The 18,236-nt window shown below is 37.3% G+C and overlaps 2 protein-coding genes across 2 annotated transcripts in view; one reads left to right on the top strand and one right to left on the bottom strand.

Moving 5' to 3' along the window:
• Positions 1-13,422, bottom strand: part of Cir1 (corepressor interacting with RBPJ, 1) — a 42,111-nt gene extending 28,689 nt beyond the window's left edge. The window contains 7 exon segments of the mRNA XM_023719135.1: positions 829-946; positions 2,254-2,302; positions 2,630-2,694; positions 2,782-2,792; positions 3,492-3,565; positions 8,120-8,214; positions 13,278-13,422. Coding sequence (XP_023574903.1) covers positions 829-946; positions 2,254-2,302; positions 2,630-2,694; positions 2,782-2,792; positions 3,492-3,565; positions 8,120-8,214; positions 13,278-13,349 — 484 coding nt within the window. The 5' untranslated portion in view covers positions 13,350-13,422.
• A 72-nt stretch (positions 13,423-13,494) lies between these two features.
• Positions 13,495-18,236, top strand: part of Scrn3 (secernin 3) — a 33,672-nt gene continuing 28,930 nt past the window's right edge. Inside the window, exons 1-3 of the mRNA XM_012515473.2 lie at positions 13,495-13,536; positions 16,038-16,205; positions 17,542-17,723. Of these exons, the coding sequence (XP_012370927.1) occupies positions 16,050-16,205; positions 17,542-17,723 (338 nt within the window). The 5' untranslated portion in view covers positions 13,495-13,536; positions 16,038-16,049. The remainder of the gene's footprint in view (positions 13,537-16,037; positions 16,206-17,541; positions 17,724-18,236) is intronic.

Raw genomic sequence — 18,236 nt, 5'->3', positions numbered from 1 at the left:
CACACACACACACACACACACACACACACATTAAAAAAAAAAAGTCTTTTTTTTTTTATTTAAATGAAAGGGAAATGACTGCTGAGTCTTTCAGTCCTTAGCTCTCTTCCTTTTTGCAGAACTAGGAACTGAACCCAGGGCCTTTACATGGAGCTACAATACATAAATAAGTAAGCAAAACAATGGTCCAGTGACACCTTTTTCATGAGGATTTAGCTATCTATTGACAGGTTGTTCTTGTTCTAAACAGGCAATAGTTTTAAAATAGTATTTTTATTTTGAGACAGGGTCTTGCTAAGTCACTCTTGGTGAGCTCAAACTTGTGAGCCTCTTGCCTGAGACTCCCTGTACCACCAAACCCACAGCCTATGTTTAAATTCAGCAGAATCTAAATATCAGAGTTAGCTATTCCTTCCCCTTCTAATTTTAGGCTATTAACACAATAAATTTTATTTAATATAGATTACTTCTGAGATCATGTTCACAGGGCCTTCAGAAATATTTAATTCTAAAAAAAATTAAAAAAATTTAATTCTATTTCACAGCATTACAAATTTTAACACATACAATCAGTTTCCCATTGATCAAATCAGACACACATTTAAATACCACATTGTTTCTCTGGTATAAGAAACCAAAGTGTAAATAAGGCCCAAAATGTATAACAGATATTGGGAAATAGGCAGAAAATGTCCACGGATCATCATATTGTAGAAATATGTATTAGTTAAAAATACCCACAATGAAATGATACCCAGAGAGATTAAAGAACATGCTATTTTATCTTTGTCTAAATACTAAAACAAATAAATCATGTCTAGTGCCTACCTGAGCCATCAGTGGGAACTGAACTTGCATTGATTCCAGAAAGACCAAACAAAGGACACTCTCGATCTGTGTTGACGTGACCCCATTTATGACATTTAATGCATCTCACATTTCGAACCTGAGAAACAGTGAACGTTACTCTGATTACTAAAATACTAAGAGTATAACCAATGTTCAACTCCATATGTCATGGCAAGGCTTAAGTTAAATTAGTCATATTTTCAGAAGATCTTTGAGGAAAGAGATGTTGTATTTGATAACTAAATATAAACACTAAAATTTTTTACTATGAATTCTATCCAAAAGCTAGGCTGAATCCTATTTCCTTCCTTTTTGTTTTTTAATGTATTTAGTACAGGGTCTACAAGGTCTTACTACGCAGATTGGACTTATAGTGATCCTTCCTGTTTTTCAGCCTCCAAAGAGCTGGGATTACAGCCATGCGCCACCATGCCCAGTCTCAATCACCATCTCTGTGTGCCCTCAGGTAGTGCTGGCACAGCAGGTCTGGCATCGAACACCCCTGCCCCTGCATCTGCCTAAACTGGTGCTTTAATCTGCAGAGCTATCTGGCCGGCACTGAATCCTATTTCTTTCTGCCTCTTACTTGGTGGCAGTGTAACAGTGTCATCCAAAAAGAAATGGTTAAAAAAAAATTGTTCTCTAGTTTCATAAGTTAATCATTATAGTTTCAAATTTCTTTCTTTTTTTTTTTTTGGCAGAACCGGGGATTAAACTCAGGTCCTTGCACTTGCCCAGGAAGTGTTTATTCTACTGAGCTGTCTCCCCGGCCCCTATAATTTCAAATTTCTAAACCAAGCACTGGTAAACTTTTCCTATAGATACCCACATAGTAAATATTTTAGGCTTTTCAGGACAGATGCTCATGTCTATCGCAGCTACTCAATTCTACTGTTTCAGAATGAAGGCAGATACAGACAATACATACATAATTAAGCAAGCAATGGCCCACTGACACCTTCTTCGTGAGGATTTAGCTCTCTGTTGACAGGCTGCTCTTGTTCTAAACAGATAATAGTTTTAAATCTTTTCTCAATCCTGTACTAATCTTCTAAATCCTTTGAAAAGTATGGACCAGTATCATTACAACTCTCAGTATAAAAATCTGGTTCTCATCATTTATCAGTCTACTATATTTAATTTTTTAAAATTTTTATGATTATGTGATAAAAATATAAATTATATTCTCCATTTTTATCTTAAACATCTTTTATTTTTTTTTAATTTATTTATTTATTTATTTTTTGGTGGAAATGGGGATTGAACTCAGGCCCTTGCGCTTGCCAGGGAAGCGCTTATTCTACTGAGCCATCTCCCCAGCCCCTTAAACATCTTTTAGATAACACTAAAGAAATAGTTACCAAATAAAAACTGTTGTCTAAGAATTAATTATGGGTCACTTGCCTGAATTCCAAAAGGCTGGTCTCGAATGTTCATATCATCTTTGGCATATCTATTAAGCAGAGAAAATGTATAGATACAATATTAGTAATTTAATAAATTACATAGGAGTTAAGCTAAAAACCATTTTATAATTCCAAGAACAATGTGAAATGTACTAATAACTACATATGACTATAAAATCTAATATTTTCAAATAACATTTAAGAAGTATCTAGTCTGATAATCTGTGATTTAAAAAAAATGAAAAACCTATATACAAAGTCACTAAAACACCTTTTCAATATTAACTTTCTTCAATAAACGAAGGCCACAATCTGAGACTGCAGGTAAATGTCATGATACGTATTTGTATCTTAAAAAACAAACCAATTCTTACTTTTCCCGTGGAGCCCCCTTTTGCCATTCAAATTTGTATTCCATTTCTCCTTCTGTTTCTTCTTTCTAAAAACATTCATTGACATTCATTTGATTTTGCCATGAAAAGCACAATGAAGTGTAAGTAAATACAAATAGGAAATAATGTATTACCTCTTTGTTTTCTTGATTGTATATCAAAAGTTTGGGGGAAGGAAGGGTAGGCCAAGTTAAAAACTTCAATATAAAGGTCTATAATATAAAATCCATTTAATATCTCAAAAAAGAATAGTTAAGTGTCTAATCTAAATGATGTTATATAATTGTAATTTGATAAAAAGAATTCAGTGGCTTGACTTTTTTCACACATATAATCCATGTCACTGAAGGATAAAACATAATCTAAACAGGAGATAGTACTTAATAAGTATGCTAATTCCTAATTTTTAAACTTTTATGCTTCTCACTGACAGTAAATATGTTTTCTAAGTGTACTGAGTAAGAAAGACTAGAGAAACATATGCACGTTATGGAAGAATAAATACACTTTTATTGATCTTGAGCTTTTTCTTCACAAAAGATACATGATAAAATATGATACTAGCTAAGAAAGACACTAGATTTTATTTATTATACTGTGTATTATGCAGCATTTTTTATTTTATTTATTTATTTTTTTGGCGGAACCGGGGATTGAACTCAGATCCTTGCGTTTGCCAGTCAAGCGCTTATCCTACTGAGCCATCTCCCCAGCCCCAATGCAGCATTTTTTAAATCTTCACAAAATAGCAATTTTAAGATGAAAAGCACTTTTTAAACACTACCTCTTTGTAGTTTTCAATCTTTAATTATAAATATCTCAAAGACTTAAAAGAGGTCAATACCTTTTTTAGCTCCCGGTGGGGCCTCGTACATGAAATTAAGCCCATTCTTTACACGTTCATCTCCCATAAGCAATCTAAAGGGAACAAGACATACAGTTAAGGAAATAAAGATAAAAATTTTTGCTAGGCAGTTCTAGGCTGAGAATGTAGGTCAGTGGTGAAGTTCTTGCCTAGCCTGAACAAGATTCTAAGCTTAATCTTTACATCAAAAGGAAAAAGAGAGGGGCCGGGGAGATGGCTCAGTGGAATAAGTGCTTCCCTGGCAAGTGCAAGGGTCTGAGTTCAATCCCGGGTTCTGCCAAAAAACAAAAAACAAACAAAAAAAAAAAAAAAAAAAAGGAAAAAGAGACAGAGAGAGATAAAAGTTTCAAAGCAGCTTCAATGGCTAGGCTAGAGGACATTTAAAATATGTGAATGGAAATCGAGTATGTAGTGCTGACTCCTGTAATTCAGATGTTTTTTTCTTTCTGAGAATGTTTTTCGTTCTCCCCTCTAAAAAGTGGGTAAATGACATGGGTCGCTTTCACAGGATTTTCTTAACTTTGAAATGCTATAGCGACAACTTTGAAATCTTACATGTCATAAATTTGGGATTAGGGTAAATGGTCCCAATACTTTTTCCTTTTTATTTTTTTACCCAATACCTTTTCTTTCTTTTTAAATTTTTATTTATTTATTTATTTATTTATTTGTGTGTGTGTGTGTGTGTGTGTGCCCCCGCACGTGGCCAGCTCAGTCCATCAGCGGGCGGGGCTGGCTGGCATGTGGTGCTGGGGGATTGAACCAATACCTTTTCTTATAAGAAATTAAACAGTTTTGAAAAATGAGTCTGAGATGTCTTCAGAAAGTTACACTCAGCTTATACAAATTGCAATCAGTAAAGAAGCTGAACATGGTGGTACATGTTCATAATCCCAGCATTCTGGAAGGCTGACGCAGGGGTACTGTAAATAGTATTATAAATTGAGCCTAGCACACATGGGGAACTCAGTGACTTAGCAAGACCCTGTCTCAAAAAAAATTAAACTCAGGGCAAGGGCCTGATATCTATCTATCTATCTATCTATCTATCTATCTATCTATCTATCTATCTATCTCAGGCTACAGGGATAGCTCAGTGGTCTAAGCACCTGCCTGGCAAACTCAAGGACCTGGGTTTGATCCCTGGTACAGTATGCTGCACCAGCCCCCAGGAACCTTCGGCTTATTATGCTGGCCACAGAAACTGGGCGTGGTGGTATATACCTGTAATCCCAGCACTAAGGAGGCTGAGATGGGAGGATCACTACAAGACTCTATCAAATTTTAAAAAATAAAGAAAAGATTAAAAGAAAAAAAAATTTAAATCACTGAAAGAAATTCTTCAGTGAGAGCTGGAGATATAGTTCAGTGGCACAGAGCCTGCCTGGCAAGCACAAGTCCTGTGTTCAATTTCTGGTACAAAAAAAAAAAAAAATAAAAATAAAAAGAGAAATTCTTCACTGAGGCTAATAAAAAAAAAAGAATGAAAGAATGAAGAAGGCTGGGGATCTCAGTAGAGTAAGTGTCTGCTTGGCAAGCACAGGGTCCTGAGTTCAATCTCAAAGAAAAAGAATAAAGAAGTTCGATATTATGCTACTAACTATAACAGAATTAATGCCTGTTGTACAGGAAACAAAACAAAACAAAACAAAACAAAACTCATTTTTAACACAGAAAAAACTCCGTTTGAATCACATTTAAAAACAAGGCTTTTAGGCCGGGGAGATGGCTCAGTGGAATAAACGCTTGCCTGCAAGTGCAAGGGCCTGAGTTCAATCCCTGGTTCTGCAAAAAAAAAAAAACAAAAAACAAAAACACAAGGCTTTTAGAAAACAAAATAACAAATTGAATAAATGAGATAAAGCTTAATTCACAAAAGTAAAAAACTTGGGGCCGGGGAGATGGCTCAGTGGAATAAGCGCTTCCCTGGCAAGCGCAAGGACCTGAGTTCAATCCCCGGTTCCACCAAAAAAAATAAAAAATAAAAATAAATAAAAACTCTTTCAAATAAAAATTAAGAAAATGTAAAGTTCAGTGTGGTGATATACACCTGTCATCCCAGCCACTCATGAGATTGAGACAAGAAGGTTGAGAGTTTGAGGTTAGCTTGTGCAACTTCATGACTCTGTTTCAAAAAATAAAAAAGATCTGGAATTGTAGTACTAACTGGGTTTGGTGCTCAATATTGAAAAAAAATCTGTGTGCCTGTATGTATATAACTAATTATAAAGAAGATGCTAAAGAATAACTAGCAATTCCTCTTCTACTTGGAAAAAGCACTGGTAAAGGAAAACTCCTCTCTCATTTGCATTGGATTTTATAAACCATAAAAAAAAGAAAAAAGCAAAAGAATATAGGCATATATATCCAAGCAACAAAAAGGAATCAAGTTCTCATATACATCATACCATGGAAACATACTAAGTCAAAGAAACCAGTCATAAAAGACTTCCTAATGCATGGTCTGATAGTATGACATGTTCAGAATAGGCAAATTTACAGACATAGAAAGTGAAGACTTACTGAGAGTCTTGGCACAAGGAGGACAAGGTGGGGGAAGGGGGACACAGCTAACAGGTACCGCATTACTTTTCTAAATGATGAAAATGTCCTAGAATTAGATTATGGTGATGGCTCGAAATTCTAAACATCCTTAAAAATCCAAGATATACTTTAAACAAGTGTGTAAATTTTGTCTTAAGTTAATACCATTTTAAAATTTAGGGCTGGCCAGACAGCTCAGCAGACTAAAGTGCTTGCTTAGGCAGACCTAGCAACTGGGTTTCAATCCTTGGTGTGCCGTGCCAGCCCCATCCTGGGGCATGCTGAGCCTGTAATTGAGACTGGGCGTGGTGGCACACACCTGTAATCCCAGCACTTGGGAGGCTGAAAACAGAAGAATCACTATGAGTCCGATCTACGTAATGAGACCTGTATAGACCCTGCACTTAACACATAAAAGTAAATAAATAAATAAAATTTAAAATACATGAAAACAACATCATTGGACATTAGGGAAATCTAAATCAAAACTACAATGATAAACTTTATACTATTAGTATGGCTACTATAAGAAAAAGGGAAAATAATGTTTTTGAGGGCATAATGAAACTGAATCATTTTGTATGAAATTTAAAATACTACTTAAAAATAGAGCTGGGAAGGCTGAGACAGGAGGATCACTATGAGTCCAAGCTTCATAGTGAGACCCTGTACAAAATAAATAAATATATAAATAATTTGAAAGAAAAAAAAATGAAAGCTAAACAGAGTATCATATGCTCCTATAATTCCACTCTGCAAATACACAGTACATAGAAACTAAAACATGGGCTTGAACAGATACTAGGTAAAGCATGGAAGAGCATGCCTATAACCTCAGCACTCAGAAGGTGGAGGCAGGAAATCACTTCAAATTCCAGAGAGGCCACTCTGAGTTACATAGTGAGACTGTCTCAAAATCAAAAACTCTTTATCCATGTTTTCACAATAGCCCAAGTACACAAATAACCCAAGTGTCCATAAACAGATGAATGTTTTAGAGTTTTATATGGTAAATGTTTTTTACTGAAAGTATAGTTTGTGTAACTAAAATAACACTATTGGGGCTGGAGAGATGGCTCAGTGGTCTAAAGCACCTACTTGAAACAAGCTTGGCAAAGCACAGGGACCGCGGTTCGATCCCCAGCACCACATGCCAGCCAGACCCGCCCCCTGGTGGGCTGAGCTGGCCACACACACACACACACACACACACAATAAATAAATGTAATAAATAAAAATAAATAAATATTTAAAAAAAAAATAAAATAACACTATTTACTTTATTGATTAATGAAAAGCAACCAGCATCAGTGTCAGATTTGCAAACATAAAATGGCAGCAGCAGAAAGGCAGGTACCATACTGGAAGAACCCAATGAAGAACTCTAGCCACGACCCTGCTATTAGCAGAACAGTGATCTGCAGGACAAAAGAGAAATTTCAGCGTTCTTCTATGTGTTCTGTACATTTTCTCATCTGACTGTCTGTAAGAAACCTATTTTTGGGGGCCAGGGAGATGGCTCAGTGGAATAAGTGCTTCTCTGACAAGCACAAGGGACTGAGTTCAATCCCCGGTTCCAAAAAAAAAAAGAAACCCATTTTTTTTTTTTTTTTTTTGGCGGAACTGGGGATTGAACTCAAACCCTTGCGCTTGCCAGGGAAGAAACCCATTTTTAAGAGGACTTAGCAGCTTACTTATATTTATTTTTTCTGTCATCATTGCCTAACTTGACACTTGTACACAGACTGTATAATTTATTTAATTTTATTTACTTTTTTGGTTTATTTTTGAGAAAGGAGTCTCACTGTGTTGCTCAACCTGGTCTTGAACTCCTCAGTTCAAATGATCTTTCTAACTGAGCCTCTTGAATAGCTGGGACTACAGGTGCATATTATCATGCTGGGCTTCTCTTAAACTATGTAAGTCAAAGCTATACTGAAGGTGAATTATGGGTAAAGTAGCCATCTGTAAGTATGAGAGTAAATAATGAAACTAAGGACAACAGCAAAATTATATTCTCATATAACTGATTTTGTAAACACTGGGGCAGTGGCACATCTCACCTGTTATCATATGATTCTTGTTCTTTGAGATATTGCTGCATTAATTCTTCTTGCTTCTTCTTATCATATGATATTTTCTGTTCTGCCATCCATACCTACATTAATGAAGTAAAATATAAATAGCTGGATTAAAATTAAGTAGGGCATTTGCTTTTCTTTCATAATAAAATATAAAGTGCTATTGTTTAGTTTGATATAATCCAATTGGTTCATAGTGATATCATCACAAGATACACCTAAAGAATCTGATTTGTTCCTTGATACCAGACATTCAAAACAGCTAACTTTCAGATAAAGGTGCCAAACCTGAGAAAACTCTGTGCATAGTGTAACACCATCTGTAGTCAGTTCCTACATTAATTCAGAGAGGACTAGAGATATAGCTCAATATACATGAATCTTTTTTTTTTTTTTGGCAGAACCGGGGATTGAACTCAGGTGCCTGTGCTTGCCAGGCAAGTGCTTATTCCACTGAGCCATCTCCCTGGCCCGGCAATATACATGAATCTTTGATGTGATATTCAATCCCCACTATTAAGAAATCTCCATCATTATTTCAGAGAATAGAGAAAGCATCTCTCTACATAGAATCTACCACTAGTTAGCACAGGGAATGACCCATAAGGTTAAACAATGGCTATAGATGTTACTGTGTGATATTAATACACTGAGAGAGAATTGGAGAGGGGAGAGAAAAAGAAAGAGGAAGATGAGAAGAAGGAAGTGGAGGGGGAATAATAAACTAGTTGTGGGAAAAGAGAAGAACAGAGATGAGAGAGAGGTACATCAGATATTCTAGAGTTGCTCGGGGGCATGAACACACCAGGATGAGGCTATCTCTAGATTTTCAAAATCATAAATGTGATCAAGGCGAAAAAATGCACATGACTCTTACAAGGATATTTAATTACCTTACAAGCTTAAAAGGTATCACTAACTCCTCACCATCTTTAGAATAAAGGAAAAAATAACCAACAGAAGAAAGAGTAAGTCAACTTTTTCCTGGAAACATGTTAAGTTTTAAAACAATAAAGTGGAAGATAAACACACTGAGACAATTAGAATTATTACCTATGAGCTGGGATCAGATAAATATGAGGAAGGTGTGGGACAAGGTTGTCATTATTCAACTTTAGAAGTAGAATGTGGGTAATTATTAGTTTTGTGGAGGCACTAAGGTAAGACGGTTCTATAGGGATCAGTTTACGATGTAGAAAAGAAGTGGGAAAAAAACCACTGGGGAGACAGCTGTGGTGGTGTACACCTGTAATCCCAGCACTTGGGAGGCTGAGGCAGAAGGACTGCCACAAGTTCAGGGCCAGCATGGGTTACATAAACGAGTTCAAGGCCAGTGCGCATTACATGGGGAAACCCTGTCTCAAAAACAAAACATTGAGGAGAGAATACATCAGAAATTTCTTTGAAATTTCTACTGGAATATTATAGTAGGGAAAAACAAAACAAAACAACAACAAAAACCCAAACTACAGTTGGCATAGTCACTAAAAGGTGTATGTTTGGATTTTCAGTGAAGCCCAAAATATGGTAAAGAACTGCAGGGCTTACTGGGTTACAATAACATTATTTCTCAATTATTATTATTATTTTTTTACAGTATTTAGCACAGGGTCTCACTATACAGCTTGGACTTGTAGTGATCCTCCTGTTTTCAGCCTCCCAAGCGCTGGGATTACAGGCACCTGCCACCATGTCCAGTCTAATAATATTATTATTTCTAACAGAATAACTATCATTAATTTAAAGCTTTAGATTTTACAGTTATTTCACTAGTCTCAATTGCTCAAGAGCTCAAATTCCATGGACTAAGAAGTAATAAAACATAGTCCTACTTTGCAAATATTGATGATCCCCGAACATAAAGTTACAGTGACATTTCTGTATAATTAAACTATTTCATGATAAAAACAAAAGGTACTAACTGTGCAAATAGTAACAATAAAGTTTGATATCTGAGCAATAGAAATATGGGCATGACAAGGAAACAGAATGAGACAGTGACTAATTTTCCCAGGCAAGGAGGAAGTGTGGTATCACTGACTGCGTCACACCAAGTTTTGGTTATTCACAAGATTTTTTTTTTTTTTTTTTTTGTGGAACCGGGGATTGAACTCAGGCCCTTGTGCTTGCCAGGCAGGCGCTTATTCCACTGAGCCATCTCTCGGCCCCCACAAGGTATTTTTTAATTAATTATATTCACAGGCAGTGTTACCCACTTCTTATATATCCTTCCAAAGATGTCCTAACGCATGCACATATGTGCAGAATACATGTAACAAACACTCATTTTAACATATAGGATAATATACTACAATATGCACATGTAACTCACTATAACTGGCTTTAAAACAAAAGCTTACTTCACTTTCACAATAAAAATTTTACTAAGTATATCCTTTATGTGGTGCATACAGTGCCAGGCACTTATTTGTTTCAAATTTTTTACCTGCACTATCTCATTTAGCCCTCACAATTGCACGAGTCAAGGCAAACACACTGATCATTCTAAATTTGTTGATTAGGAAACTAAGGATCATAGATTCTAAATATTTTATGGAAGGTCTCAAGGCCAAAAGTGACTACAATATGCAGTACTTTATTTTGTTTTCACCACAGTCCTTCTATACAACACTTGGCTGACCTGTAATTAATCTTTTAAAATTTTTTAAAAAAGCTAACTTTCTCAGGTCAACATTGCACTATCAGGTGAGATGAAGAGCGGAATCAATGAGTAAATTTACTGTATATAAAAATCCCATGTACACAACACTTGGTTAATAAAGTTTGTTTGGTTTTTTTTGTGAAACCAGGGATTGAACTCAGGTCCTTGCGCTTGCCAGGGAAGCGCTTATTCCACTGAGCCATCTCCCCGGCCCCCAACACTTGGTTAATAAAAAACCCATCCCATATGTATCTACTGTAAATTTGTACTTTAGCATGACTATAGCCAGCTGTGCATCTCAAGAGCTGCACCTGGGCCATAAAGGAAGCAATCCTTTGTGTTTACCCCACCTGGTACAACCACTAAGATGTGTGCACATGCACAAAAGTGTACAATCAGAATTTTTACTCACATTTATGCTACACCTAACAGGTTGTGCATGTTTACCTGAGCATCATGGAGAGTAAAATAGAGCTGTGTTATTCTGCTGTTGTAAACAAGTATTTTACCACAATGGAATGGGGGTTTATTTTGATTTTTTCTGGTAGAAGCATCCTAATTCACTGCCATGGCACATGGAAAACCAGATTTCCAAGTTTTGGAGGGGGTCAAAAGTGAATTATCAGACCACTCAAGCATAGAAGATGAAGAAGATAATGACTCTGACATTGGGCATGTGAATCAAAATTCTTGGGACAGTCAAATGGAACAAGAATCAATCAATATAAATACAGGACATTAAACCTCCTTGATTTAGATGACAGAGAAAACAGTGATGTGAGCACATATTTGACTAATTGAAATGGTACAATGGTCAAACAACAAAATGAAATAATCCAATGTTAGAACTAGGTTCAAAAATATAGTGAGCATCTTGGCAGGGATGAAACCTATTGGACAGAATGCCAGCACTGCTATTTAATCCTGGAAACTGTTTGTAACCAATAAAATGCTACATGATGTTGTGGAATACACAAATGCTGAAACACAAGTAAAATGTTCTATATGCACTGGTAGTCACACTCAAAAATGTATTTATTATGACACTTCACTAGCTGAACTGAAAGCATTCATAGGTCTGCTGTATTTACCAGGACTTTTTCATGGTCACTATAGGAATGTAAAAGACTTATAGAAAGTGATGGATGTGGCCTTGAAGTTTGTAGGACAATCATGACATTGAGAAATTGCCTGAGGTTTGATGACAAAACCACATACCAAGAAAGAAAAAGAACTGATAATCTGCTGCTACCTGCTCATTAGGAGAGATTTTTGAGTAACCATCAGGCAACTTATACACCATCTGAATACATAACAGTAAGTGAATATTTTGCAGCACTTCATGGTCACGGTAGCTTCAGGCAGTATATTCCCAAAAAGTCTGCAAACTATGCCATAAAAATTTAATGCCTTTGTGGATGCGAAGATTTATTATGCACTCTATTTAGAACTTAGACACCAGGTCCTTAACTCCTTTAGTAATAAACCAAATGATGGTGTGAACACACTTGTTGCTCCCATCTCCCAAACTAGCTGGAGTGTGACATTTGACAATTAGCTTACCAGTTTCCAATTGAAGTTACATATGCTAACAGAACACAAGTTGATAATTCCAAGTAACATGTTGCAATTTCAAAACAGAGAATTGCATAGTATAATTTTCAGAGTTCAGAAAGATATATTATTGGCCTTGTACATGGCAAAGAAAAAAATGGTACTGTGGATATCAACAGTGCACCATGATGGGAATACTGATAGGGAAACCTCAACAAAAGGGAACCCTTAGATGATAACTTCCTGAAGACAGCCCTGGGTGTGGCAAATGAAGCAAAGATTACTGTTGGGAGTACAGTCCTATTGGTATTTTCACCGTAGTTCATATAAGAATTTGTTATCTTTCAGACAGTTCACGGTGAAAACTTCGATGCTTTTTTATATACAATAAATATTAAAAATTCAAAAACTTTGACTTCCCTGTTAAGTACTCATTATTGGGTATAACACATACAATTAAAATTAGTAATTCTGCAATAGAAATATTCTAAAGAATAAACACGGGTATTATACACCCACAAGAGAGCGCCTTAATGACCAAATCGGGGTGAAGCCCCAGCGGGCTACAGACAAGGAGTCTTCTTTGTACACGAGAGCAGATCTAAGAAGCTGCGACCCTGGAGACCCAAAAGACCAAACTCACGCCAGCTACGAGAAGTACCGATGAGGAAGCGTGACGCCAGTCCCCACACATGACGTGTTTACACCAGGAGGGGCTCCCGTCGCCTCGCGGTTGGAGAATAAACGTTGTGCAGCCCCTTCATCAGCAAGCTGCTTGGCGAAGAGGAAGAGGCGAGAGCACCAGGGCAATCGCAGGACCCGGCAGTGGCCCGGGAGCCTCCGTCACCGCGGGATCCCCTCCCCAGCAGCCTCCGGGCACTTGGCGGCCCTGACCCATACCCCTCTCCAGCTGCCCTTACTCACCTTCTTGATATTGGACTTGGAGGCAGGGTGAAAGTCCTTTTTGCACATGAAGTTGGCGAAGGATTTTCCCATCTTGGAGTCTCTGCTGCCGAAGGCAGCGGCTGGGTCTGGGAGAAACGTAAACAAACTCTGAACCCAACCGGAAGTGAGCCTTTCCTCGGAGGCGGGAACTTCCGGGATCAAAGGCGACCGCTTCCGGCGAGTGGCTCCTCCCCCCCCCCCGCCTTCCTGCTGTCACTTCGAGCAGCTCGGAAACCAGGTGAGGGGTGGGCATGTGGGAGGGACGTGCGGAGCCGAGCGGGCAGCACGGAGGAGGGCTCCCGGGCCGCGTTACGGCGGGGCACAGCCCGTTACTTCCTGAGAGCGCTGACTCGAGTTGCAAATGTCTACCACTGTTTGTGGAGATAATAATCCTTACCCTAATCGTGCTGTGTTCGTGAGGTTCCACAGAAGTGCATTTTCTGCGCGCTCTTGCACTAAAGCGGGTAAAATAAGTGTCGGCCCTACCACAGCGGAGGCTCTTTTGTTCCTGATTGTTTTCGGGGAAGGGATCCTGGGGCAGAGAGCTGTTCAGTAAATACTAAATGATGAATATGCGTTAGGGTCAGAGCTTTGTCTCTCCTTGGGCTAAGGGGTTTCCTAACTAGGCGGCAAGTTTCCAGCCGACCCGCTTTGGCTCAGATGATCTAGTGCAACTTCTTGGCCTTTGGAGTTCAGGGTTTTGAGCGGATGTAGCGCATAAGGGGTGGGGAGGAGGAGCATTGGGGGGCTGGGGAGTGAAGTTAATAAACCAAACCTTTTGGGATTGGGTTTTAGCTCAGTTGTGTAGAAGAAACCTATTGACCAGGCCTGGTGGCTCAAACCTGTAATCCCAGCGCTCTGGGAGGCTGAACCGAGAGAATCGCAAATTGGAGCCCAGTGTGGGCAACTTGGAGAGACTTTGTCTCTTTTTTTTTATTTTTTTAACGGAGCCAGGGATTGAACTCAGGTCCTGCGCTTGCCAGGGAAGCACTTATTCCACTGAGCCATCTCCCCTAAAAAAAAAAAAAAAAAAGTTAAAGGCTGGGAATGTAGCTCAGTAGGAAAGCTCTGAAGCTCAGTGCAAAAGCCTAGTAGAGGTGGGGGCCAGAAATTTACTTTTCTGCCAAACACAATAACAGCGTTCATATGATGCTGTACTGTGTTCCATGACTGTACAAATGCTCCAGATGCGTGTTGAATTTTTATAACAGTCTTATTAGATAGTACATATTTATTTTACTGATCAGCCTGGCAGCGTGCAGAAAGGGATTATGTAGGCTTCCAAGGTTATGTAGTAATAGAACTAATATTGAAATACAAATAGGAGGAGACCCAAGACATTTCAGCTGAAATAAACACAGAAAAGAAGAGAAACAGTGGAGAGCAATCACTGAGAAGAGAAAACTCTTAGGAGTTTTCAGACTGAAGTTTATTTCTTGAGTCGTTTTGTTTCCTTTTGAATGAAACATTTATTAGATGTACTTTTTTGTTTATTTGCTTGTTTGTTGTATTTTTAGGACAGGATCTTCAGGGTCTGCAGGGTCTCACTGCATAGATCAGACTCGTAGTGATCCTCCTGTTTACAGCCTCCTCCGAAGTGCTGGGGGCAGGCCTGGGGATCACAGCGCCTGCATCTGCCTAAGCAGGCGCTTTAATCCGATGAGTTATTTGGCCAGCCTGTACGTTTGTTTTTAAATTGCTAATGTCTACCTATATACAGCCACTCCAAGATTTGGGCATTAAAAAATTAAGGAAAGGGGCCCAGGGAGATGGTTCAGTAGAATAAATGCTTCCCTGGCAAGTGCAATGGCCTGAGTTCAATCTCTGGTTCCACCAAAGAGAGAAAGGAAAAAAAAAAAATTAAGGAAAGAAGAAAACTAAAGCCATGTGTCTATTCTTTTTTTTTTTTTGCAGAAACGGGGATTGAACTCAGGCCCATGCGCTTGCCTGGGAAGCGTTTACACTACTGAGCCATCTCCATAGCCCATTCTTAAAGAAAAATAAAAATATAGGTGTTCTAAAACTATTTTAGATTTTTCAAATTAAAAATGAAGACATAGTCTAAGTACTATATTCTATACTCAGGATTTACAAGTTAAATACATGAACTTCCACTTGGAAATTGGAAGTTTACTGACATCCTTTATATTTGGCCAAATTAGTGACTCTGTATCGAAATGTTTGTGTTTTCAGTATTATGATCTATGTGTAGTCTTCTTCAGGCCCTTTTTTTTTTTTTTTTTTTTTTGAGGAAATACTAGGAATAGGAGATTTTTCCCACCATAAAATAAATTCCACTGGTGACAATACAAAGATTCATAAAACATAGTCCTACCTCTCCAAGATCTCGCTGTCCAGTAAGGGGGATCAGAGTACACAACAGTGGTACAAAGCTGTATGGGCTTCATGACAGTAAGCTAGATGTACAAATTCCACAATATGGGGTTAGTGAAAGAGAAGCCAGGGGAGACATTAGGAGAGAATGACTTTAGAGAATACATTTGGTCTGTAGAGTAGAAATCTCATTGCCATTTGTTTAGAGATTCTTGTAGTAAGTACATGGTTGATTTTGAACTCATTTATTTTTGTACTAATAGAATATGATGTTTAACACTTCACTGAACACCCTTTATTAGATATTACAATAATATCTCTTGGTAGTACAGTAAAACCCTTTGTTCTATACATATTTAAATATGATTTTCTCTTTTTATTTTGAAATCTTTATGTGATCTTTAGTTTTTTTCAAAAATGGAACCCTGTTCCTGCGACACTTTTGTGGCATTACCTCCATCAACAATTGATAACAGGATTATTTTTGGAAAAAATTCAGATAGACTCTGCAACGAAGTACAAGAGGTAGTTTATTTTCCTGCTGGAGTTCATAACTTGGGAGAACAGCTTAAGGTAGGTGAAATACATACAGTACTTGTTACCAACACACTTCTCTAAAAATATCACAAGTGGTATTATCATTAAGTACAAACTTGATAGATTACAAAAGTTAAAATTCAAATAAAGAGCATAATTTGAATCAGACATAAACTTCTAGCTAGTCTGTAATTTCAGTGATTTAGAAGAAATTGAATTAACAAATTGTTGATTGATCAAATATTTGAGTATATTTATGTGTGAATGTATTAGGATGAGCAATTAAAGTTAACTATTAAGACTGGGGCACTCAAAAACAAAACAAAAAGACTGAAACACTCTCTTATGTATCCTAATAACCCCACTATAAAATACTGTAAAGGAAATAAATCTAAGTAGAAGCAGCATGCGTGGCAGCAAAGATGTACACTTAAATCAAGGAAAGCTTCACTAGGAGTTGGAGTTTCAGCTGGAATTTGACTGACAAAAGGGATTCTGATAGGCGTAGAGTAAGAGAAGCCACTCCAGAGTCTGGAAATAAATTTTAGGACTCATCAAAAAGGTTCAGTATGCTCTTGAATAACACTGTCAATACACAACCTATGTAGTCACCATACTATATATAAAATAAAGGCTCATTTTTAAAGTGCATTTTAGAAATTCATTTAACATAGAAATTAAAATGAGTTTCATATTTTGTTGATAAGTTACATACTTTTTGAGTTTTTTATTTGATCATATTTTTTCTTTTTCTGAGATGGCTTATCCATCTGGAATACCATTCCGTTTGATCTCTGAATATTTATATGTAGTCCACCTTGGCAAACAATGTGTCTTGTTGTTTTCACTGCTGCGGACAAACCTGATAGGCCACACTCACATGAGCTATAGGCCTCTACAATGGTACTCATGTAGAGGCCACGGGGGTACTTATCTCCCTTCTCAGAAAACACTTGGACATTGAGGTTTGAGAACAGTTTCCTTAGTCTTCAAGTCATATAATCATCTACAACAGCATGAGACATCCTAACTAGAAATCTTTATCCTGAGTTTCCATACCCCCTTGTGTTTGCTTTTCTTCCTGGACCTTATACTTTATATTTTATTGTATCTCAGGTAATGTAGAAGTCTTAGTATTGTAAAATTAAACTCTCTCTTGAACTATCTTAGAAGATGCTCAGCAAATATTCAAATGAATACTTTAGAGTTGATTTTGAATGTCTTAAGGTTACTATTTTATTATTGATACTTTTTATTTATGTTTCATTTGTCACTTTCATTATGAGTATATATTCTGAATGCTATGAATTTTGGATTTTGAAGACTTTTCCTTTTTAATTTTGTGGTTATTGTGTGACTTTTCTTCTTACAGTGTACTTACATAGAAATTGAACAAGTTCCTGAAACATATGCTGTTGTCCTTAGTCGCCCTGCATGGTTGTGGGGGGCAGAAATGGGAGCCAATGAGCATGGAGTTTGCATTGGGAATGAAGCTGTATGGGGAAGAGAAGAAGTTTGTGATGAGGAAGCCTTGCTGGGCATGGACCTTGTCAGGTTATTTTTAGTTTTGCACACAGAACTTTGTAAATTTTAGTGTAATCTTTCTCTCAAGTTCTCTCTTCCTCCTCTTCTCCTTATTCTCCTCCTCCTTCTCCTTCATTCATTCCTTCCATCCCTCCCTTTTTTCCTTCCTTCCTTTGACTGACACTTTATCATTTGTGCCAAAGATGTTTCAGAGTACTGGTATGCAATTTCATGACTCACAAAAGTATGCATTGGTAGAAGGAAGGAGTTATGAATTATGACTGATTGGAAATGGCTAATATATAGAACTTCATTACATAATTTACTAATGTGCACAATAAACTCCTAGAGTTTACATTATTATCCTCTTTTTACAAATGACATAGATGAGGTTCAGAGATAAAGTAATTTGCCAAAAAATTTTTTTGAACATAAATCTGTTTGACTCTAAAAACTTTGTTTACATGATTCGAAACAGACTTGTGTTTGAGACAGGGTCTCCCTCTGTAGTACAGGATGGCCTTGAACTCATTTATATATCCC

Source organism: Octodon degus, unplaced genomic scaffold (genome assembly GCF_000260255.1).
Source record: "Octodon degus isolate 3935 unplaced genomic scaffold, OctDeg1.0 scaffold00065, whole genome shotgun sequence".
In the NCBI taxonomy this organism is placed as follows: Eukaryota; Metazoa; Chordata; class Mammalia; order Rodentia; family Octodontidae; genus Octodon; species Octodon degus.
Note: the sequence above shows the minus strand (reverse complement) of the source record. Positions and strands in the feature narration are given on the sequence as shown.